Source organism: Caretta caretta, chromosome 2 (assembly GCF_965140235.1).
Source record: "Caretta caretta isolate rCarCar2 chromosome 2, rCarCar1.hap1, whole genome shotgun sequence".
Classification (NCBI taxonomy): domain Eukaryota; kingdom Metazoa; phylum Chordata; order Testudines; family Cheloniidae; genus Caretta; species Caretta caretta.
Window position 1 is genome coordinate 222,736,408 of NC_134207.1, and position 24,438 is coordinate 222,760,845.

The window sequence follows — 24,438 nt, forward strand, 5'->3', positions numbered from 1 at the left end:
TTTATCTTTGATAGGATGCCATTAGTGAGGGATCCTCAACTTTGGAATTTACCCACAAACATCTCTTTGCTTGGCCCAACACAGCCTCAATATATTGACCTTCATAGCATGTTGCAAAACTTATTTATTTTCCTAACCTCTATCTGAAGAAGTCAGTTCAGTGGACATGAACAAAGTGAGGGGGCTCTGGGGGATTTTTGGGGTATTTTTGGTTCTTGTTTTGGGAGGAATTTAATATTGATCCTGGCTGAACCTGAATTTGTTCTATTTACTTTTAAAAAATTAAATTGTACACTTGAGCCTACAGTTTTGGCTAGGTGCATTTTTATAAATGGGAAATAAACAGATTGTGTAAATTATAACAGCTTTTGTTAAGAGAAATGAATAAAAACCTTTATCACAACTATTAAAATTTGTTATCTGAAGCCACAAGAAACTTGACTGCAGGTGTATTGATAATCTCAGGTCTTCTTAGTAACCTGGACACATTTATGGTTTTGCTTTTAACTCAAAGTTTGTGTTTTGAATCAAGTTCAGAGTGATTGGAGGCAAAGGAGTTCATCTGAGTTTCCCAAATAAACTGATGACAAAGTTCTCACAAACTCTTGCAAACCAAAATCACCACCTTTTTCACAGCTTAAAACTTTAGTTTTGAAACTATGAAACTTGGAGAGAAACACAAAAAACTGTTTAAAGTTCAAAGCCTACTTGCCAGCTGTACTGGTTGCATAGTTTAATCAAGGATCAGTATTTTAATAGTAAATTCAGTTTACTTACTGCTGGTCCACTACTGCCAGCTGGGCCAATAGCACCCAGTGGACCAACTTCACCCTTAGGTCCTTTCTGACCCCGCTCGCCTTTAGCACCAGTTTGGCCAGCGGCACCCTAAAAACAGAGAGGAATAAAAAATGTTTAAAATACATTTTAAAGGAACACAACAACAGAATGTTGCAGCGTTTGACAGTGAATTATACACTTGGTACTTACAGGAGGTCCAGCAAATCCGTTAGGGCCAGCAGGACCACTCTCACCACGTTCACCCTAGAGTGAGATAAGAAACACTCAGGACTAAAGCTGTCAACACCCAAGAATAGTTGTTTTCTGAATGTAGCATTTTTGCATCTGGAAATGTTCTCTAAGTTGCTACTTACGGGAGCACCACGAGGACCAGCAGGGCCAGCAGAGCCAGCAGGACCAGCTTCACCCTAAAATATACCAAAGAACATTTTCACTATGATGTGCCATTGGCAGTCACACTGACTAATCAGAATGGGGATGTACTCTAGGTAATATGGCCTTCTCTTTGATTAATGGGGAAATTATGTACTCATCTCCCCTATGCCTGCAAGTGAGAAGAGATCACCACTACATATTACTCTTCATCAAAATACTCTAGTTTTCACCTATTTAATGCTACTGAGTTGCATTTTTTGCATGGTTTTTGGACATTTCCTGAAATTGTCACCAAGGATCAAATATCAGGGTATTTCAAAACAATGAGGAGTTGATATGTGTTCCTCCATCACCTCTGCCTGCTCCCCTGCCCACCAGAATGCTAAGTTTGCAATCAGAACTAGGCTCTATGTGAAGTCAGAAAGGCAGGGCCCAATCCAGAACCTTCTCTAAGTATGGTCCCACTACACTCTTACAACTCTTCCCACCCTGACCCGTTTGCGCAGACAGAGCAGTGCTGTGGTAATCCTTCACTTGCCAGTGAGGCTTTATAGCCTCTGACAGTCCTCCCAATATGGGCAATATATGAAAGATGTAGAAAGTCTATTTACAACGCTAGCTAGAATGGAATTTCTTTTTATTCTAAATAGAGACTGGTTACATTTTCCCCTGCAGCCTTCAAATGTTCATACAAAAGTTACACTGGCAACAAAAAAGCAAAGGAAGACATACCCGATCACCAGGGCCACCAGCAGGGCCAGGGGATCCAACAGCACCAGGAATACCCTAAAGAACAAGACAGAAACATGGCATGATTTCTCGTTACATATATTCATGCAAGGAGGAGTGGCCGTTCTCTCTGCTCCACTGCCTTTTGTCTCTTTTCTTCCCTCTGGAGACAGCAGTGTGACAATGTTGTTTTATTAGCTATGAACTTATATGATGCAAAATTTGTGAGGAAAAAATCACAGAATATCAGGGTTGGAAGGGACCTCAGGAGGTCATCTAGTCCAACCCCCTGCTCAAAGCAGGACCAATCCCCAACCTTTGCCCCATATCCCTAAATGGCCCCCTCAAGGATTGAACTCACAACCCTGGATTTAGCAGGCCAAAGCTCAAACCACTGAGCTATCTCTCCCCCTCCCTTCATTACTCTCTTCCTCTCAAAGTACAAGTTTCCAGGTGGACTGTGAGTATCCCAAAGCCTCTTTGAGCATTCGCATTAAAATGAGTGCCTTCTTTAAAAAACTAATGTGCCTTTGGGGTACAAGAGATCTTCAATTAGAACAAATGAAAAAAGGGCTCATTGTTACCTCACTGTTTCTGCCATTGATCTACACTCATAACTCTCATTGACTTTTGTTGGTGTTCACACACTGAACAATTGCAGGGCTGGGCCCTTAATTTGTATATGTCTATTGTTTAACCCTTTTCCACTTCACCTACTGTATAAAGGATATATAGCATCTGATCATGGAACCTTACTTGAGCAGACCCATTGATTTCAATGAACAACTTACTTGGCTCACATGAGTTTTACTCCTGTGATTCATGGGTTTGCAGTTTCGGGCCCATATAGTATGAATATTTGTAACTAAAGGGTAATATCACATTGCATAACTGTCTGCGTGAAGCAAGGCCCTATACTCAGATCAATGGCATTTGTTTGTATGCAGCCAGATAAGTCAAAAACACAGCATCCAATCAATTTTGAAATTTTAGGGAGTGTTCTAGACATCAGTGGGCAGAACGCTATTGATTTTGGTGAAAATCAGAAAAGTGGAAGGGAGATATGGGGGGCACACAAAGCCCCTGGTATCTGGTTAACAGAACCATCCACTTCAGCCAGATCTGTAATTGTCTATAGATAAAAACAACAAACAAAAAACAGTTGACGGCAGCCATCAACACCTTCCAACACCATCTCAGCCCTGTCCATCTTCCCAATACAGTTAAAACACCCTGAATGACTTTTCACCAGGCAGAAAGAAAAGAAATAATAATGGTGGGGGAAGGGAGGAATGGAGGGCACACAGAGCCCCTGGCATGGGGGGAGAATGGGGAACCCTGGTATGGGCGGGGGAAGGGAAGAACGGGAGGGTACACAGAGCCCCAGCACAGGGGAAAGGAGTGGCAGAGTTGCAGGGAGTCTTGAAATAGAGGGGGATGGGAGGGTGGCACACAAGTTGCTTGTGGGAGGTTGGAATGGAGGGATACAAGGAGTCCCTGGGGTGTGCAATGAGCTCAGCCTATGGAAGCAATGAAGTGTGAGATCCTTGAGTTCATTAATGCAAAACATTTAGTGTCCTGAGACATCTCTGGTTCCCTTCCACTACAGAAAGCTGGGACTCCAGATTAATCCTTCTCAGTACTACTCAATCAAGTTATTATTTTACTTTGCTGGTGTATTTTAAAGCTTTTCTTTAAAATATGGAGAGCTGAAGTCTAAACACCATTTTGTTGTTGACTGTGCAAAGGACCTGAACAGATCTTAGACTTCAGGAAAGGCTTGAAATATGCTCCTGTAAATCTTGTTCATTGTCCTTCAACAGAAACACTTCTGAACTGTCCGGAGCTAAATTTAGTGATAATAGAATGACTTGATATACTCACCCGAGAGCCATCTCTTCCTGTTGCCCCAACTTCGCCTCTGAGGCCTGGTAAACCCTGGAAACAGTAAAAAAATAAAATAAAACTCCACCACCACGTTATATTGTTAATGAAGGCCAGAAACAAAAAGAGATCTAAACTGTCTATTTTAACTGCATCATCATTTAATTCTTATTCCTACATACAGACATAATTCCTTCCTTCTTTATGTGCAGTTATTGTATGTGTATCTTGAGTGCAGAAGGAAACCTTCATTTTGGGGTACATTCTCTTTTTAACATGCAGACTAAAATCTGACACTCCTGAATGAGAGTTTAATAGCAAATGCATTGCTCAGCATGCCATTGCTTGTGCTAAGCAGTGAGTTGTGGAGTGAAGTTGCCGAGGAAGAGGAATGACATAGGGTCACCCCAAAAAAAAAAAAAAACACAAAAGAAAGGTTAAAAGAGTTGCAAACTCAGTTCCTCTTCTCCTGATGTGGAAATCCTGCTCCACACCCATAGACCTTCCTACCAGGTCACAGTGTGTTTGAATGGAATTAAAGATTCAATTACAAATTACAATCTGTGAAAATGATGAGGGGCTTGCTACTGACCTCAATCTGGTTTGCAACAATGTGAGACATGAATCAGACCACTGATATAATCTATCTATCTATAGTATAAATCTATCCCTCCCCCTTTTCCTTTGGCCCATAAAAGCAATATGTACAAATTCTCCTGGGAATCTGCATTATACTTTATGTTTGGAGCAGGAAAAAATAATTGTTGAACACAATGGGAGCATATAAATGGTTACACAGTGAACAAGGGTCACAAGAAGGATAGTCACTGGCCATCACTGTAGCCTCAAGGAATTAGAATATGATTCAGCCCTAATTGTTCTTCTCAAATATGTACTCTTGCTTTGCGTTGATTCACATGGCAGCTACCTGGATATTGTATCTTATAAAGAGTGTCAGGCAATTCCAGGCCTCATCCCTTTTTGACTGCATCTTTAGCTGAATGCCTTTTGATTCCTTTAGTCAAAACAAATGAAGCAATATTGCCAACCTCAGGCTTAGAGGTCATTCACTAGATTTCATACTCTCACATCCTGAGAAAGGCTTTGGTTGCTGAGATATTTCTCTGATTCCCCTTGGATACCTAGATTACTCAAATACTTAGGCACTTCACATTTGGAGTATCTGACAGAATGATACTGGATTTTGCAATTCATCGTTGAGTTTTATACACAGTAGTAATATGAGCGGGGGTGAGTTGCTCAGGCAAACTGAAGGGCATTCCTAATTCCAAAATTAAAAACAGAGTTTAATCCATTTTCCAAGAATAAAATTGTGAATGGATCAGCCAGATGAAGGAAAATACCGTGACTTAAGTATGACACTGCCAACGGTATTCATTCTACATTTGCTAACTACATGTCACAAATATTACAGGTCCTGTAACTAGTGCTCAGTGCTCAACAAGTTGTAGCAAAGGAGGTGGAGCCCTTTTTACATATCTCCATTCTTACTGTAAGTAGGACTCACTGAAGACAAGTTTAATAGATCTCTCAATACACTCATGGGGCCCAGTCCTGAAAAGTGATGAGTGACCACTACTCCTACTGATTCCCAGGGGTATTCAAGGGTGCTGGCATCAGAGAGGAGGCTTTCAGCACCTCACAGGATCATGACTTTGTTGAGAAAATAGCTCATTTACTCATGTGCTAGTGGTGGGTGTCTATGAAATATAGTTTTACGTAACTTTTCAGCTTTGGTGAAAGTTATATTCAGGTGACCTTTCCATTCAATTGTTTAAAAACACAAAGAGTCCCCCCTCGCCTGTCCCCCACAACCTGTGCACATGTGTTTCAGTTGCAATTAAACTGGTTGAAACTGGTGATTTACCTTTTCACCTTTGCCTCCTGGGACACCAGCAATACCTCTCTCTCCTGGGATTCCACCAGGGCCGGCTGGGCCTGGACCACCAGGGGCACCAACATTGCCAGGTTCACCCTAGCAGTAACAAGGGAACATGTAAGAAAGGAATGATTTGTTCTGTAAGGGTCTCAGCAAAATTATCTTAAGATTAAATTCCCCATCTTTCTTCTAATTTTTGACAGGACTGACTCAATAAATCATTCTTATCTTCAAATAGTCTGTCTCGAATTTTAGAAGATTTTTTAAAATTTATCCCTGTGGTAAATGGGTGCAACTTCATTGCTTTCAGCAATGTTCCCTGAAGGCAGCGGAGTAGTGCTTCTTCACTCCACGGCTGAATTTCGCTTCAGGGGAACAGCCTGATCTTCCAAAAAAAACACTAATCTTCCACTTTGCCCAGGAACCCGCCCCCTCCTCCCGTGTCACCCCAATTTTCTACTAGAGAATAGGCCCAAATCAGAACCATTTCCCTGACTCTTTAGAATCTGGAGGTCTTGACAGAATGGAGCCTAGATTCCAAGCTCAACTTTACTGATGAGATTTTGCAAAGATAAGACAATGCCTGGATTTCCTTGTTTCTCTGTGACTTTAGCGGTGATCCTCAGACACTAAATGATGCTCTTGCTTTCAGTTTTTGCAACTTGATCTGTGGGTCAAAACCAGGCTTTTGTTCTTGTGGGGGCAGTTTTGTGTCAGCTTGTCATTGGGCTCCCACGTTTGCAGATATCAGTAATTAAGATATAGAAATGTAGGTGCTAATGTTTACAATGATGAAAGTTTGGAACAAAGAGTCAGGCACAGTATAAATCCAGTTCAAAAGAGGTGAATGGAACACTGAGCTAACAGAAATTGTATCAATGATTCCTAGCTGGAATCTTACTCCCGTCCTCTGTAAAGGGAAAATTTTCAGTGCATAACAAACTAGTACATACTAGGCCTCAATGGAGCTTTGCCATTTGACGCCACCTGAGGATCTGGCCCACTGTCTCAGGGATATATGTAGGTAATTGTCATCAGCATCAAGTGGAGTTATGCACTTGGTTGTCAAGGTTTCAGTGGTCATAGCAGTAGCAGTTTGCAAAGGCTTACCTTGTTACCATCAGGGCCTGGTGAGCCAGTTGGACCACGGCTTCCCATGGAACCTACAGGACCAACAGCTCCACTTTCACCTGGAGCGCCACGTTCACCCTGAAAGAGACAGGCTGGTTTGAGTTGTCCTTGATAAACCAGAGCCATTAAAGGGCTGGTTGATTGCACCAAACTCTTTATTTGAGGTGAGTTGTGCAAACTAAAAAAAATACATTGGCATTCACATTGTGTAAAATATATTCCAAGTACACTTTCAAAAGGGGCCAGTTTTCCAAGACCTTGCACCTTGTGCAGTCACTGATACCTATGCAAACTGGCTACAAACAAATCAGAATGGCAGTTTTACACCCACTTTGTACAGGTATAAATGACTTCACTAGGCAGTAGAGAATCTGGTCCATAGTTTTTGACACATACCTACCAATATAAAATCCCAAAAACTTTTAATCGAGAGAGATTGCCAGTTAAAATACAAATATTTTCTTAGCACAAAATTCTGCCTCTGGACAGGGTGCATGCAACTTCTCTTAACAAGATCCATAAGCACAATTGTGAACTGATGCCCCACAGGCCCATTTGAAGGCAGGATTAGGATTTAATGGGGGTCCACCCACATGGAGCAGCTCGCAGGATTAGGGCCATTGCAATTATCAAGCAAGCATCTTTATTGTCTGTTTTAATTCAGTAATGCTCATTATCACCCCTAAGAACATTAAGTGTTTATATATACAATTTTTAAAAGGAAAAAAGGCATCTCCCAGTTTCTAAGTGTTTTGAAGCCAACCAGATAGTTTTCTGATAAGCAGTTTAGGGACAACATAAATAAAATGTAAATTATTTCTCACAATCAGAGCTTTTCCTGCATGGCAGGAGAGCAATACTGCCATGAACTCTTTGCTCTTTGTTTCTGCTAGTAGCCATATGGTCAAATTTTGAAAAGCAACTAGTTAAACAGGTGTTTTAAAGAACCAATGTCCAAAACCGAAGCAGCCTTCTATGCCCACCACAGCAGAAGTATAGTGTTTTGCCTACTTCTGAACATGAGCAGGGGGATTCTGCATCACTTTGTGCAATGCAGAGAAGCCTTTGCAGCATTTCTTTACACTATCCTGCTAGGGTTGGAGGTAAGGTAGGTTTGGAAGTGACTAGGTGTGTTGGGGTCATGGCTAGTAGTTTAGTGCACGGTGTACCTGATCCATAGCACAAAGAAATCTATTGTTTTCACTGTGCTTTGGACCAGGCCGTCTATGCATATGCAGAGGTCAGACATGACATAAGAGGGAGCAGCAGGCCATCCCCATTATTTTCCCACTACATGGGAAGGTTTAGCAGGCCCTGACACATGCACTGGGGCTGAGAATTCTCATTCCTCCTGAGTTTATCAAGTCTTATTAGAAATGTACATAAAGAAAACTTTATCAAGACAGAGTTTGAAAATGTACCATGAAGAGTAACTTACTCTTGGGCCAGCAGGACCGGGGAGACCAAATTCACCTGGAATACCCTAGACAAAAGAAAAACATGGGTTAAGCTGATTTCTAAAGCAGGTTTGTCATGATTGTTGTAGTCTTACATTTGTTTTTTTAAATACTAGTTAGAAATACTTTTCAGTGCAATAACATATGACAAGTATGGCACATCACAACCTGGCCTTTGGTGCACAAAGGTGGGTGACGATGAAAGGGCGCAGAGACCCTTTCCTCCCCAAACATGCAGCCAGACAGTATCCTATGGCACTGGCAGGCCTAGCTTTCAAACTTTGCAGACTCTGGAGGCCTGCTTCACCACTGAGTTACCCCAATTTTATTCAGCAGATTTCAGTGGAATTACACTGACATAAAACTAGAATAATTCCAGAAGAATAGCAGACATTGAAGTTTTGGAATGGAAATTTTCTGTCAAATAATTTCCATTTATTGTCAGTCTACTTTTAAAGATATTCAACCTGGAATACAGAGTGTAAGTCAGATCAGTCTTGAAAAGTCATATCAGGGTTTGGCTTTGTCCATACTAGAACTTTGAAATAAGAAATACTCCTCAATTGCTAAGTGAGGGTCTTGATTTGTTGCTGCCTTTAATAATGAATTAGATAGAAATTTTGCATACAATATGGAACACTTTGCATTTTGGGAAATGGAGGATCTAAACTAGACTTAGTTTTTCTTCACCTTATGTATGAGTTTAATCACAGCACTCAGGTGACTCAGCTGTCACTACTTGCAAACTACTGCTTGTGTTACTCACTCTGTCGCCTGGTTTACCAGCTTCACCAGCAGGGCCTGAGGGGCCTGGGAGACCCTAAATGAAAAGAAATAAGTGTATGAATAAAGTCATTACCTGAAGTACTGAATGCATTTCAGATTGTTACTGAAGAGCCTACACAGCTTACAGCAAAGCAGCAATAAGAGGCTAAGTTTATAACATGAAAGAACAAGGGACATGTTTTGCTTTCAGGGCCTGACTTAAAGCCCACTGAAAGACTCCAGATGATTTCAATGGGCTTTTGATCAGGTCCTAAGTTATGAGAACAATTGTGTAGTCCCACTGCATGGGAGTAAGAAAGAACATCTGGGCCCAACTATTTTTGACATTTATTCATAAATTGAGTGCTTTGATACAGTTACACTGAAGAAGTCTAAATATTTGAGATTTCAGCTGGCTACATAGAGAGCTACTAAGAAAGTTCTGAATGGGCTAAGGTGGGCTTACAAAGAATGGGAGAGTTAAATATTAACTATAGTGTTTGCTACTATGAATAATAAAATATATGGGATAATATTTGGCAAGTGAATATTTACTTACTTGGAAGCCAGGGGGACCAGCTGGACCTTGTTCACCTTTTGCACCAGGATTGCCCTAGAAGGAATTAAAAAGAAAAATACTTAACTAGGACCTGGAAATACAAGAGAAGGCTTTTCATATTGGAAGTCCTGTAGTTTAACATTAAATCAAGAAAGTTCTGCAACTAGGTTTATGATGTAGAAGCTGTTACTTACAGCAACGCCCAGGGGACCTTGAACACCATTGTTGCCATCAGGACCAGGAGCACCCTAAATACAGTATTAGAGAAACATCTGATGACTCATTTATAAATCCAAGCTTTCCTGTCTTTCTGAATTACACACTCATTCTGAAAGTATAGGGCCACAACAGCTTATTTTGTACCTGCAACTGGTCTAGTTAATAAGAGTCTTTATCCTGCTCAGATTTCTATCCATTAATAGCTGCATTACTGTTTAATAGCTGCATTGTAAGAAGACAGCAGAAATGCTCACAATTGTATTGTGGGATGGCTTTGGTTCTAGAACCAGCTTGAAATCATGGGGTCAAATTCATCCCTGGTGAAACTTCCTTCAGTGAAGTTATATGAATAAATTTGATCCATCAGCCATAGAAAAAGAAAGAAGAGTTCTTGATGGCAGGATGTGGATGAAAAGCAATCCCTTCCACTGGAGATTTAGTAAATCTCATAAATAATATGAAGAAAACAGGATTTGAGGGATAAATTGGAAATGAATAAGCTTTCCTTTTCAAAATCGATTTGCAGGGGAAGGGGTCTGATGTATGGGGTGAACCAAGCAGAGTAATTCACATTTAACATTAGTCCAATGTGTACTGGTAGAAGGTTAGACACATGTTTACAGAGTGTTCTCCTATTTCATCAGTTATTCTTGGTTCACTTGCACAAACTAATACTATCTTCTCTTTGTGGGGGCCTTGAATATCTGTTATTGCTCTCTTGCCTCCTATCTATATGTTACTAGATAAAATATACACATACCCGTGAGCCAGCAACACCAACATTGCCTTTGTCACCAGGTTTGCCAGGTTCACCCTACAGTTAATGGGGGAAGAGGGGGGAAGGGAGGGGGAAGAGAGGAGAAACACAAACAAATTAAACAAGTCATCATTCTGGAAACAGTTAAAGTGCCAATCAAAGATTGTTATTTTCCATGCCATAAGATCTATTATAATATTCCTTTATCCCTATATTTTCAAACATTTTCACTGGATAGTTGAAGAGGTAGGAAAAACCATCTATACAATAGAAATAATTACCTTGTCCTTTTTTTCAAATCCCCATTCATCTATACTGGCAGGTCTCAGTTCTGCTCTCTGAGATGCTGTGCATGGTGGCTTTCACTAGGCAACACCATAAATCCAGGGGGTTGAATGTAAAAAATTACCTATTACACCTATGGGATTGATCCAAAACTCACTAAAGTCAGTGGGAGTATTTCTACTGGCTTCAATGGGCTTTAGATCAGACCATATATATTCAGGCATATTCAGAAAGCTTTTGAAGGGCCAGATGCTGCACTTCCTCTACAGTTAAAATGCATACAGGGGATCAATGTTTGTAGAACAATTAAATATAGAGAGCAGCACTAAAATGAACATATATTGTAAAATGCACTTAATCTGATAACAGCCTTAAACTTTTTCTGCTGGTTTGTTGAAAAAATATTGTTTCTATTTTGGGTTACTGCACAAATTACTAGAGAGACAAAAATGTCCTGATAGCATTAAGTATACTATACTCAATAAATAACAATGCAAATGGCATGCAAGCAGATTCAAGTGCTTAACTGTAATTATTATGAAGATAACTCTCTACCAAGAAATAGGCTTACAGTGATATAAAGCTCTGCTCTATTGTACTTACATTGGGACCTTTTGGTCCAGGGAATCCAATGTTGCCAGGCTCGCCTCTTGCACCAGCTGGACCAGTTGGGCCAACTCTACCATCAGCGCCAGGGAAACCCTAGAAAAATCAATCATACTTTTGAATGCCTGTTTTTTAATCACTAGCCCATGGTTCAGTTTCTTTCTGTGATGTAAAGAAAAGAGTTATCTGTATGGGGAAGCAGCAAACATCTAATGCATATGGTTTACTTTTAAAAAGTGGAGAGCATATCTGAATATACAGTCACTCTTAGTACATGTTTTCTCCTTTCTGTGACAATGGTAATCGTACTTTTATTGTTACTTCATTTTTTGGGATTATGGGCCTGATCCAAAGCCCATGGAAAGACTCCCATTGACCTCCATGGATTTTGGATCAGTCCCTTGAGCAATAAAATACGTAACTGTAAAGGATACTTTGAAATAGATCTCACTGACTTTAAACATAGTTGTGCTAAAGCTCAGCAATGTGATTTCAGCTTCCTAAATATAGCTATTACTGGTGTTTTAATATATATTTGGAAAATATAGTGAAAAGAAAAGAATACTTACAACGGGGCCTTCCTTGCCAGCAGGGCCTGGGTTACCAGGTTGACCTGGAAGACCCTAAAACAGAAAGGTTTTATTGTCATGAAATTCATTCAGATCATTAAAAAAACAGAAAACAAAACAACCCCCCTAGCTTTTTCTATATACTATTTGAATAAGTTGCAGAAAATAAGTCTTTATTTCCTATTGTTTGCACCAAAAACACATTAAAGCAGAACTCAGTAATATATTCCCACACAGACTGAAAACAGTCATTTTAATTCCGTATACTGTATTTTATAACATGTATGCCACTTGCTTAAACTCATTTAGGCCCTAATCCTGCAAACATTCACAAATTTAAAGTTAAGTATGTGCACAAGTGTTTGCAGAATTGGAGGCTAATGGTTTAAACATTGATTAGAAAGCTGATGGAGACAAATTTTAAAGAGGATGAATTAGAGAGAATAAAACCAATGCATAGAAGGCAGTGACAGACTAGGGCCAGATCCTGCTCCACTGAACTCAATGGGAGTTTTGCTACTGACTTTAATGGGATCAGGATTGAGTTCTAGATAACCTATCAACTCATGTGAATTTATGGACAAGATTTATTGTTCTTTCAGTTAACGTGAATAGGAAGATGGGCCAATGTGGCTTAGAGAACACTGCAACAGACACACAAATTTCAACTATGACCATAATTACCACATTGTATAAGTAATAATTAAGGCTAAGATTTTGTCATGTTTATTTTTAGTATAAGTCACGTACAGGTCATGGGCAATAGACAAAAATTCACGGAAGCCGTGACCTGTTTGTGACTTTTGCTGCTGCAGCTCCATAGTGTCTCCTGCCACCATGATGACTGGGAGCTGCAGGGAACCCCCTCTTCCTTCCCTCCCACATATAGGAGACTGTCATCTGTCATTGGAACCCTGAGGAGGGCCCCCTGAGGAGGCTGTCAGGGGACTCTGAAGAGGCTGTCGCCCATCACTGGAACCCTGCCAGGGCCCCGCTGGCTGCCAGCTCCAATCCCATGGCACCAGGGGCTGAAGCAGAAAATGTCACTGAGGTCTCTGGAAGTCATGGATTCTGGATTCAGTGACATAAACGTAGCCTTAGTAATAATCAGTGGAATCACCTTTGGGATAGGGACCATCTCTTTGTTCTGTGTTTGTACAGTGCCTAGCACAATGGAGTCCTGGTCCATGATTGGGGCCCTTAGTTGCTACCATGATAGCACTATATAATAATGCTTAATTTTATTAAATGTTTTGATATTGTTTAATCACTTTGTTAAAGAAAGCACTCATAATACCAAGAGATTTGTATAATGACAGGCTGATGGAAATTGGCCAGTTATCCTCTGTGATAATGGACAAATATATCCTCTAAGTTTTGAATAGTTTTATCCCATAAAATGAAAGTCATTTCCCTTTTTGCAATTCTCCAGCAAAGCTACTGAGTTCAGACTTACTCTTGGACCAAGGAGGCCAGGCTCACCAGGGCGACCAGAATCACCGCCAGGACCCCTAGCACCAGCGGGACCAGGAGCACCACGGCTTCCAGCAGGTCCCTACAAAAAAAAAAAATTATAAAAAAAAATTAAAACCAAGGCAGAGACAATTAGCCATAAGTATCATCCATATATATAAATAAAGAAATCCTGCATTACACTACTTGACTAGAAGTAACTTGTACAAAAACTCACCATACCACCAGTTCTGCCATCAGATCCAGGGAGACCACGAGACCCAGGAACGCCCTACGAATAACAAACACAAAACAGATTAAGAATGGAAAAGAGATTAAGTCACATGCTAAGGCAGAGTTTGCTAAAGCTCAGAATGCAAACCAGAACTGCTGGTATCTCAGATGAGTCTGGATCTGAGCACCCTCAATTGTGGGGAAATCTGGATCCTGAGAGAGATCCAGACTTTGTGTCTTCCCAGAGCTCTAATGGATGGAATCAGAACTTTTGGTCTGAGCACCCTCAGTCTTTGGTAAAATTCAGCTCTGGATCTGGGGCCAAACTTTGGCCATGATCCTCTAATCTGATCCATGCAGGTGGGCCCTTGCACCCATGCAGAGCCTTACTGACACCTGGGAGGTTCACGTGAGTACAAGGAACTGCCCATGCAGCTCAGATTGCAATATCAGGGCCTTTCTGTCTATAGCCAACCACTAATCTTCATCTGAAACACATATGGGATTATCATTCCGTTTTCTTTCCTCTCCGGGTGAGCGCCTGATCCTATGAGGGGCTGAGTGCCTCCTCGAGGAAGCTGGCCTTGTTCCCCTCCAGCTGGAGGTGCCGTCTGCACCTTGTCAGAGATACTCACCAGCCTTGCAGGATCGAGCCCCTGGCTTTCAATTACATTTATGTGTATGAATGGGTTTTTAAAGGGCTAAGTGCATTTGTGGGGCTCTAAAAACAATAAATATTTAACAACAATAACTGAAACCAACCATAAACATATACTTTGAGGACAAGTATAATTTTCAGCATTAATATGTACTATGCAAAAATGGCTCAGATCACTGGATACAATATCTGTTCAACGGGCACATTCCTAGGGGGCTCGACTTAGCCGGAATAGTACAGATAGCAGCATTAATGACTCCCCATTTCTTTATTTGTATCTGTTGTTCTAGTTTTGCTGTGTCATTTCCCTTCTTATTTGCTTATGGCTGAAATGTGCAAGGAGAACCTACTCTTAGACCTGCTGAACCAGAGGGGCCGGTAGCACCAGCTTCACCAGTAGCGCCTCTCTTGCCTTCCTCACCATTTGGACCAGCGGGACCCGCTGGACCAGCAGCACCCTGTTTCAATGTGAATAGAGAAAAAGATCAGAATCTTATGCGACAGGCTACACTAAAATTAATTCACTGAAACATGTTTCATGTGCTACCATACTCACAGGTTCACCCTTGTTACCAGATTCTCCCTTGGATCCAGCAGGTCCAGGCTCACCCTAAAGTCAAGCAAAGAGGTCACAGAATTAAACATCCTAAAAAACTACTTTCTTCCACCTGTGCAAGCTTTCTATGCAGCTAAGAACTATTTAATAATCTAACGGGAGTATCCTGCATCGTTCTATTTTGATAGACAATCAGGGGCCATTCCTGGTATGTGTCAAATGGACTTTTTTGGTTTTACAGACATGGAACATTCATAGAAAACAATATGTTAAAAGATAATTTAAAATAACATCAATTGATCTAAAGCATTCAGGGCCTGCTCCTCAGTTGGCATTATACCAGCCGAGGGCCTGGCATTAAGACTGTTGTTGTATCTTTCTGCCTTACACAAGCTTGGATAGCATTAGTGTGCAAGAACTACTGAGCTTTATGGTCATCACACCCGAAGGATGTGCGACATATGAATTCTTAAGTCACAATAAGCCAAGCGGTGGCAAAATGTGGAAGTGAGCTGCTATGTGTAACTTGAAATGCCTTGGAAAGAAAAACTAAAATGTTTGCCATTAGAGATAAAATATATCCAGCAGGTTTTACAAGTGTGGATACTTTGGCCATTATAAAATAGAGAGACACTATAGACTATGCCACTTACAGCAAGTCCTCTAGCACCAGCTGTACCAGCTGGGCCAGCAGGTCCAGGAATACCACGAGGACCAGGCAAACCAGGAGCACCAGCAACGCCAGGAAGACCCTGTTAAGCAAAAAAGAAAGAAAGAACATAACAATCTCATTATCTTCTTTGTCACTTTAATTGAAACATGCTTTCTGAAGCAACTCAGCTTGAATTTAGAGATACTCACAGCTGCACCTTTAGCACCAGCAATGCCATTAGCACCAGGGTTGCCCTAATAAGGAAGACAAAAGGTATTGGTTAATATAATCTTCTGCTTACTTCCCCGAGCTCCAAGAATTCACATTTGCTGATAGCAAGGTTGAAGCTAACTTACTGCAGGGCCAACAGGGCCAGAAGCACCAGGAAGTCCAGGCTCACCTCTTGGACCAGCAGGACCACTGGGACCGACAGCACCAGCAGCTCCAATATCACCCTGTTTGAGAAAACGGTCTCAGACCTTTCAGCTACAAGCACAGTGCAGTGATAGACCACAGCACGGTGTCTCTCAGCATACACTACCCACACCACCGCAACCTGAGATTAATAATAGATGTTGGCATTTGTTATTGCTGTGTGAGATGTGAAGAAACCGAGGCTACGTTTACACTATGAGCTGCAGCGTGATTCCCCAACTCGTGTACATGTACTCGATGACAGCCAGCGTGAGTCTAACTAGCACTGAAGCCATATTAACAGGAGTAGTGGCAGTAGAGGCGTGGCTGAGCCATGCCAAAGACATAACCACTGGTGTTAGGTGGGTGGGTGTGTACTCGGCACGGCTCAGCTGTGGCTCCATTGCCTCTACCCCTGCTATTTATACTTGTGCTAGTTCAATGAGAACTAACCTGAGCAATGTATACGATCTAGGGAATCACACCCCTAGGTCACGGTGTAGACATAGCTTTTTTACCCATTTTCAGAGACACTGAGCCTTGGAAGCCTATGTAGTTCCCATGGAAGTCAGTGGCTTACATGGGAGCGGTGGGTCCCCAGCACCGCTGAAAAATCAGACCATATGTTATTACCCAAGACCATATGTTATTACAGCAGGTCAACTGCAGAGTCAGTTTGCACTACGGCAAATAATGACACAAGGTGCAGAACAACCGTGAATTGGTCTCAAAGTTTCTCCAGGCAATGGATGTCCAATTTAATTTTTGGCATCTGAACTTATAATAAGCTACTGGCAGGGTATCAATTACACCTTTTTATGGGATCTTACCTTTTTCTTTTTTTCAACGGTACATCAGAATTAGAGGCTATCTTAGCTGAGACAGAATCTTTAAAACTCAGCCCTCGGACCCATAATTGTTCTGATTACTTATGTTTTCATCAACTGACTGTACAAACTCTCTGCTATTACTGGATACACTCTGGGTAAGGTTTTCTTTGGTTTCTAAAGCTACTGCCTTCTATCAAGAATGTGGCCTGCGTGTATCTTCATCTTCAATACAGTGTTTCAGTTTGCAAAGACTAAGGATCCCAGCAAATAATTCTCCATTATTCTGATCTAAATATGAATCAAGATAGATTTGTCTGCTAGGACATGTAGTCTTCATGGGAAGCACATCTGTATTAAGGAGGAGGATAGCACCAGCAAACTAATCTAGTTTATTCAAAACCAGTGTAGCCCTTGGCCTCTTGGCAAGTTGTCAAATCAGCTCCCAAATGGGGCATAACTTGACTCGCTGGTCTAAATTCTGCCATTCTTTCTCCATCAAAAAATCCCGTTTTATTTAATGGGAGTTTTAACTCAATAAGAACTTCAAGATCTGAACTACAGCAAATGGATTATCTAACCTACAGTCTGCAATGGGGACAAGTTATTTACTTGAGGGTTAAAGTAAAACTATAATTATTTTTAATTGTAGGTTCTTCATAGTAATTTTTGGAACTCAGGAAATGAGGACCCTGATTCGCCACCAATCTGCACCTTGTGTAGTTTTTCATACCTGTATAAAGTGGGTGTAAAATGCTACCATGCTGATTTGGCATGTTTCACCTCCACTTGTCAGTGGAGGTGAACTGCAACAGGAGTGAAGCACTGATGAACCAGGCTCTATATCTCCATAAGTGCCTTTATCTGTTCATTTCTTAGATTCAGATTTCATCTAATCTATTATTAACTATAGAGGAAATCCTGCTCTCAGGTCCAGAGTGTGAGTCTCTTACTGGCATTTCCTTTAGTGATTATTCTGCATTCATTCTGCTCCAAGAAGTTCAGTTTACTTCAATGCCAATGCGGCAATCAGTTTGAGTGCTGAATATGGAACAGATTTGTACCAGAGAGCCCACAGCTGGACTTTACAATCTTATATGTAATCGACATATTTTATGTAATCCTTTTGGGCACATGCTCCCTATGATCATTTGGGGCAAACATTCCCTGGGATTATTGAGGAAAAAATAAATTAAAATAGTTTAGCTGTGTGGAAAAGCTGCCATATTTCAAAATGTTACTTATGTATATATGTGATAATATTTCCAAATATTAGGGTTAGGGTTTTTCCTCATTCTGACCTGTAACAATAATGTTTGGTTTGAAAGCACTTCAGTGTCAGATGTGAGCGCACATTTTGCTGTGCATAAGAATTAGATGGTACATTTCACCTTCCTCTAAAAGAAGATATTCATACCTTGGCACCAGGAGCACCTGGGAAACCTGGAGGACCAGCAGCACCAATGGGGCCCTACAAAATGAAAGAGACAAAGTGTTTAGAAAGATTACTGAAAACACAGGCACCTTAGTTGCTGAAATAAATATATGGCAAAATACAAATGTATCTATCTGATCAATTACTTATCAATACATCTTCTGAATCTCAGAAGCGACAATTAGAAATAGGATTGATACTGAATAATATTTGCAGTGTGGATTAAGACTTTATAAATGAGCAAAGACTCCTGTCCTAGAACCAAAACACATGAGCAGGGCAGGAAAGTACAGGATGGGCAGAGGCAGCCATCTGCTAGTGCCAGGCAGGATGCCTCACAGGAAACTATCACAAAAAACAAAGGGGGAGCATGTTATTCTGGCCAGGAGCAGTGCACCAGCTACTCCTTGCTGCTGATGCTTATCAGCTGTACACCCCAGTGCACGAGGCATGTGTGTTGTGTAGGGCAACTGGCCAGCTGCTTGCATGGGAGAGGGAAAGGTTCCCTCAGCTCTTTGCATTACCTTGCACTCTAGTGCCTGAAGCAACTCTCACTGAAGTCAATGTGAGTCCTTCCATTGTCTTCAATAGGTGATGGATCTGGCCATAGGGGAGCAGAGGGCAGGATTTGACCCTAAGATGTGAACGGACTGTACAATAGTTACCATGATCACCTCCAAAAGGAAACCAGGATTTGTGGGTGGATGAGGCAATAGGCGACTTCACTTCCATTGTGATGAATAGGAGACAACTTATGCTCTGTAACCATGGCAATCCCCAGTTGGCACTACTCACTGTGGGTTGCCATATTTAAAGAGTTATGCAGCACTTTAGCCATTCAACTCTTTCAGTCTCTGCTTCATTGAATACAATACAGAACTGGGGTGTGGCCTAGGGGTGGCAAATTGTATTATATTTGTGACAGACTCTCAGGATGATATTAACATAAACATCTTTATTCAACTAAAGTGGCTCTGTCTTTAAAAATGGCAAAAGCAAAGATATTTCAGCAGTAACCTGCCGTTCCACTGGCCCTGTCATATCTAGGTGCTGCTGTGAGACTTGATGCTTGGAATTATTATGGGACAAATATTCTGGCATACAGTACCTAGACACAACTGGATGAGTTAGGGATAGCACTAAATCTCTTAGTTTTTGTGGATTTATAGCCTTCATTTTATTTTGTTCTTCTTAGCGACACAAAAAAGTGTTATTTTTTCTTCAATTATTAAGGGAAAGCATAACTATGATTCACCGATTATTGGTACCATCATCATCTCATTCTGTTTCTATTGGGCTAAGACCTTCTCTCAATTAGACTGGAGTAACTCATCAACAGCAACAACCCCCCTAGATCCAAATGAAGTCATGGGGTGTAACTGAGAGGAGAATTTGGTAGATTATTTCTATCCAGTGTACTATATAACTGAAGGAACCACCGTGACCCCGCTTTTCTATGATTTTTAACCCAGAAGTAATAACCACAATGGTTGTATCTGCTAACTTTAAAAAAAACCCTGTAATGTGTGCTAAAAATCCATATCAGAAGTAATATGCATGAAAAGTAGCCATTTGCTGAACTTCCATCATCTTGACGTTTGGAGTGTTTTTAATTTTGAGAGGCATGAAGAATGGAAGCAGAAAAGCACTTGGTTTTTTTTAAAAAACAAGTCTTGAGGAGGATCAGACATTAAATCACCTACACATTGAAATTTGGTTTGCTGAAGTTAGTAATTCTGCACATACAGACATCTGATTTGGATCTCACATCAGTGTAAATCCAGAGTGATTTCACTTAAGTCAGCCACTAGTTAGGATTTTACATCAGTACTAACCCATCTGAATTTGTTTCAGTGTGAAAAAACTGCCTTTGAAACAATTTAAATGGTCTGGTTTTGCCCTTGAAAAGTAAAATAAAATCCCAGCTGCCTGGTCCATTTGGTATATAAATGAGTAAATGAGAGTACAATTTGATCCTTTCAGATGTCAGGTATGTTCTACCAATGTTGATGTCTGAGAATCTCAGCAAGTGGTGACTAAAAATGACATTATACTTCATATTTTACTTACTTCCTGTTGGTTAACAATCATAAACAGAAAAGGCCACACAGATAATCTCATTGAACAATGGGAAATTCTGCATAATTCAGGAGATGGCTATAAGACTTAAAACACCACCCTTCTGCCCCAAATGACCAAAGTTGTAACTTACAGCAGGACCGGTGGGGCCAGCACTGCCATCACTTCCACGAGAACCCTACAGGAGAAAAATATGAGAATTAACTTCTGACACAGGATTAACAAATACCTACTGAAAAGGCACAGTAAATATGAGTTAAGGTAAGTAAAATATACAGATACGAAGTCACTTACAACGGGTCCAGGAGAACCTATTCTTCCTCTTTCACCAGGGAGGCCACGAGCACCCTGGAAGAATACATTTAATTAGTTATTTTGTACATGTGAGGCAAAACATTCACTGAGCAAGACATGACTTCAGTTTTGCCTCCATCACTGTATTAACATTCTTCAGAGGAATAGGTTTCAGATTTTAATTCTGATCAGGCAAAGAATGTCATTCCAGTTAAACATGCACTGTTATATTAGGATGACTGACTTTAACAAAATTGACCACAGTGATTGGCAAGCATTAGAAGAGCTAGCTGAGAAATATCTTACAGATTTAGCAATTTTCTACATTATGAACAATAGCAAATACTCACAGCTTGTCCTGGGCTACCATTTTCACCATGGGCACCAGGTTCACCCTATTAACAATAAAAAATTGTTCGTCAGTTAGGCCTACATTACATTTCTAATGGACTGTTCAGTGGCCCTACAGAGATTTTAAGGGCCTGATCTTACTCTTATTGATCTCAGTGGGAATCATATCGCTGTCCTCAGTAAGAGCATATCTGCCCCTAAAGTCCCTAACTTTACATATCTAACATGTAGAACATCCCCATACTGTGAGTAAAAGACCAGATTTGATCAATATTTTTCAGTAGGTTTTTTTTTTTTGGCCTCACTCCCCCTCCTTTTTTTTTGCCTTAGGTCAAGATTACAAACGCTGGGTCAGCCCACTCCATCTAATGGCCAGAAGTAAGCCATTACCCCAGTGCCTGGTATCTTGAGGCCAGTGATCAGAGATATGTATGGGAGTCATCCAACTAAACACACCTTTTTCTGTCCTTTGACCACTAGATGTTGCCCTGGATGCTGTCCCATAGGTGAATATATCACTGGGCTAGAGCACTAATATTTTGTTCTATAGAAGTATTATGAAGCTACAATATGGTTTTGCAAGAACTGTTGCAATGTAATTTGAGAACAAATAAATTTTGCTGGTTGACAGTGTAACATATATTTGTATGCAGTAATACCATATGATGTGTTTGGTTTGTGACAATAAAAAGGTGTAATATAATGTATAGCAGAGCTAAAATTCCCCCAATAGTGGCTCATTTAGCCTTATGAATCAGTGTTATAATCTGCATTCTATACGTCATGGATTCATGTAGATTAGTCCCTGTGAATATATCTGTTCTCCCTTAATCATGGGTCCTCCAAAGTAATGACAAGGCCAAATTTAACCCCGGTGTAACTTCCCTTTCATCAGCATAGATACACCATTAGTGATTTTGGCTTACTCTGTTTCCAGTCATTAGTATTCATAACTCATGTGTTAATAATTGCTCTCTCATTCATTTCACAATTTTTGTCTGATTTTCACCTGCAAGTATTTAACAGAAATTTTGATAGCCTAATAGCTTGCCATTAAAGAAGTCAGCAACCAGATAGCATGCTGCATAGAGATATGAGAATTCTGTACTATAATCAGCAGCATTCATTAGTAGGCCCCCAGAAAAAAAGTGATGAAAGGAATTGTGTGAAATTTGTGTGTTGCTGATTTATTAACTGTGAAAATCAAACCTCTAGTGTGAAATAAGCAAAAGTATCCCAGCTCCCAATTGGTTGTTTCTATCAACATTGCTACGAAGGACTGAAATGAAAAGGGAGAAAAAGTATGAAGGAAAGAAAGAATGACTAGTTGGGGAACCTAATAAGTTGTTAAAAATGCCTGTGTTTGTGATTTTCCATTTCTCTGCCACGTTTAAATTCAGTTTTGCAACACTGCTCTTTAAATCTGTTGCTAAAGTGTGGCGTTGTGAAGAAAAAAGCCCAGAAAGACCAACACAATCTGAATTAAAGCAACATCACCAATCGTCAATGTTCTAACAGAAGGCAGTACCACAATACATGGCTAAGGCAACAAAATTTTTCGGAAAGGGGAGAGATTTTCATTGTAATGGACTTAGGGTGTAGGGGAAGGAGAATCATGATTTTTTAAATACTGCTGGAAAGCTAATCCGTAGGGGCCCAATCCTGCAGCTCTTACTCAGTAGAACGACTCTCGCGAGTAACAGCTCAAGGCCCCGGGCATGATCTCTCTTGTTAAGAAATGACATATATTTCTGTTACATGGGTCAGCTGATGTCAGAGTTATTTCATCCTGAGAAATGTTTAGGTGACAATGTAAGAGATGAATTGGAGATAATAGCATGTGTATTTTGCTGGAGGAAGTTGTAAGTGCCCTATGTTTTAAACTCCATTATTCTGATTTAGTTTTTACCTTGACACCTGGTGCACCGGCTTGTCCCCTTTGACCATCCAGACCGTTGTGTCCCTATATTGGATAAAAAATAATTATTAAAATATATCGTCTTGCCAATATTTATTCATGCCTACAAACTGTCATTCACAGGTGGAAGGTCTATCTTTCCACTATCCCTCAATGCTAATCATATGGTTGTTTTTTCTTCCATTTTGTTACATCAAGGACACATTCAAGGGTTTAACAAGACTCATTTTGCTAGTCCATACATTTACAATGTCTCTCACATTAATCTGTGACAGACTTATGGGGACTTCAATATCCTGAGATATTTTCAGGCTTGACCACATAGGTGAGAAATATGCTCACCCTAATTCCTTTAAAGCCAGGCAGACCAGGAGTTCCAGGGAAACCACGAGCACCCTTAAAGGAAACAGAGGGAGAGTGAAGGAATGTCTCTCACATTAGCAATTATAGCTAAAGGGAAAAATGATAACTTTTGCAAAATATACTCATGTATTGACCAGATTAATAAATTAGGAAAAAGATTTTAGCTATAGGCTGGGAGCCTGAACCTGTGAAATACTCAGCATTGTCAATTCCTATCCTTCACAGGGCAGGCACTTAACTATTAAGCACAATTATTAACAAGAAGCAGCCAATTGCCAAGTTCTTGTGTGGGATGCATAGGGTGTAGATCATAGCTGTTAGGACTCCAAATATGTTCTATACTAGTGTAGTCTTCTACACTAAAGGATCCATTCTCCTCTTCCTATGCAATTCCTTGCCCCCACCAAAAAAAAAAAAATTAATATAAGCCCCTTAACGTTTCTGATACACGGAACCTCTAGCTCCATACAGAAGAATATAGACACAGAAGAATCCCTTAGGGTATGGAATGGCAGAGTAGTCCATTCAGGCCAGTATTACTAGTCTGATAATATGTTCCTTTTCCTAAATGTCCCCAGGTTTTATCAACTACAAGGCAATTATTTGGTTTAATATATGATAGGCAATTGCTCACCTGAGGACCAGGAACGCCCCTCTCACCAGATCTTCCAGGTTTTCCAGGGTGACCCTGAAAAGTGACAGAAAAGAAAACTAGTTGTGTAAACAAAGGCAATGGAACCACTTTTTAAAAATTGTTGGAGCTTATCTTCAGTGCATGGATGCTACATTTGCTTTAATTTGAGGCTTGAGGTCACATTTGGAAAGGTTTAATATTTGTCTGTTTTACATTATGTTGAAAAATGCAACATGATTTCTATAAAATCAATGGTTTGGGGAGTTGTGGTTCATTTTTTGGTGGGTGTTTTACACTTTTGAGTAATTGTCACCAGAACACCTAGGGGTGTCACTGAAATAAGATAAGTTTAATTTAGAGATTTTAATCATGAACATCTGACTCTAATGAAGATGAATGGTGTTTAATAACTACTTACATCTTCACCAGTCTTTCCAGGAGGACCAGCTGGACCACGGGCACCAACGGGACCCTATAAAAAAAGCACCAGGATTATGAAGTTGAACAATTGAAGTGAGACTGCTCAGTTGCTTTGAT

The 24,438-nt window shown here is 40.5% G+C and overlaps 1 protein-coding gene across 1 annotated transcript in view; it reads right to left on the reverse strand.

Moving 5' to 3' along the window:
• The window catches only part of COL1A2 (collagen type I alpha 2 chain), a 50,153-nt gene that overhangs the window by 13,655 nt on the left and 12,060 nt on the right, over positions 1-24,438 (reverse strand). Inside the window, exons 9-37 of the mRNA XM_048838164.2 lie at positions 24,320-24,373; positions 23,902-23,955; positions 23,247-23,300; positions 22,896-22,949; positions 20,986-21,030; positions 20,636-20,689; positions 20,475-20,519; positions 18,245-18,298; positions 15,943-16,041; positions 15,796-15,840; positions 15,588-15,686; positions 14,935-14,988; positions 14,729-14,836; positions 13,725-13,778; positions 13,491-13,589; positions 12,035-12,088; positions 11,463-11,561; positions 10,578-10,631; positions 9,793-9,846; positions 9,599-9,652; positions 9,041-9,094; positions 8,256-8,300; positions 6,797-6,895; positions 5,675-5,782; positions 3,787-3,840; positions 1,906-1,959; positions 1,152-1,205; positions 988-1,041; positions 778-885 (exon numbers count right to left, since the gene is read on the reverse strand). Of these exons, the coding sequence (XP_048694121.1) occupies positions 778-885; positions 988-1,041; positions 1,152-1,205; positions 1,906-1,959; positions 3,787-3,840; positions 5,675-5,782; positions 6,797-6,895; positions 8,256-8,300; positions 9,041-9,094; positions 9,599-9,652; positions 9,793-9,846; positions 10,578-10,631; positions 11,463-11,561; positions 12,035-12,088; positions 13,491-13,589; positions 13,725-13,778; positions 14,729-14,836; positions 14,935-14,988; positions 15,588-15,686; positions 15,796-15,840; positions 15,943-16,041; positions 18,245-18,298; positions 20,475-20,519; positions 20,636-20,689; positions 20,986-21,030; positions 22,896-22,949; positions 23,247-23,300; positions 23,902-23,955; positions 24,320-24,373 (1,917 nt within the window). The remainder of the gene's footprint in view (positions 1-777; positions 886-987; positions 1,042-1,151; positions 1,206-1,905; positions 1,960-3,786; positions 3,841-5,674; positions 5,783-6,796; positions 6,896-8,255; positions 8,301-9,040; positions 9,095-9,598; positions 9,653-9,792; positions 9,847-10,577; positions 10,632-11,462; positions 11,562-12,034; positions 12,089-13,490; positions 13,590-13,724; positions 13,779-14,728; positions 14,837-14,934; positions 14,989-15,587; positions 15,687-15,795; positions 15,841-15,942; positions 16,042-18,244; positions 18,299-20,474; positions 20,520-20,635; positions 20,690-20,985; positions 21,031-22,895; positions 22,950-23,246; positions 23,301-23,901; positions 23,956-24,319; positions 24,374-24,438) is intronic.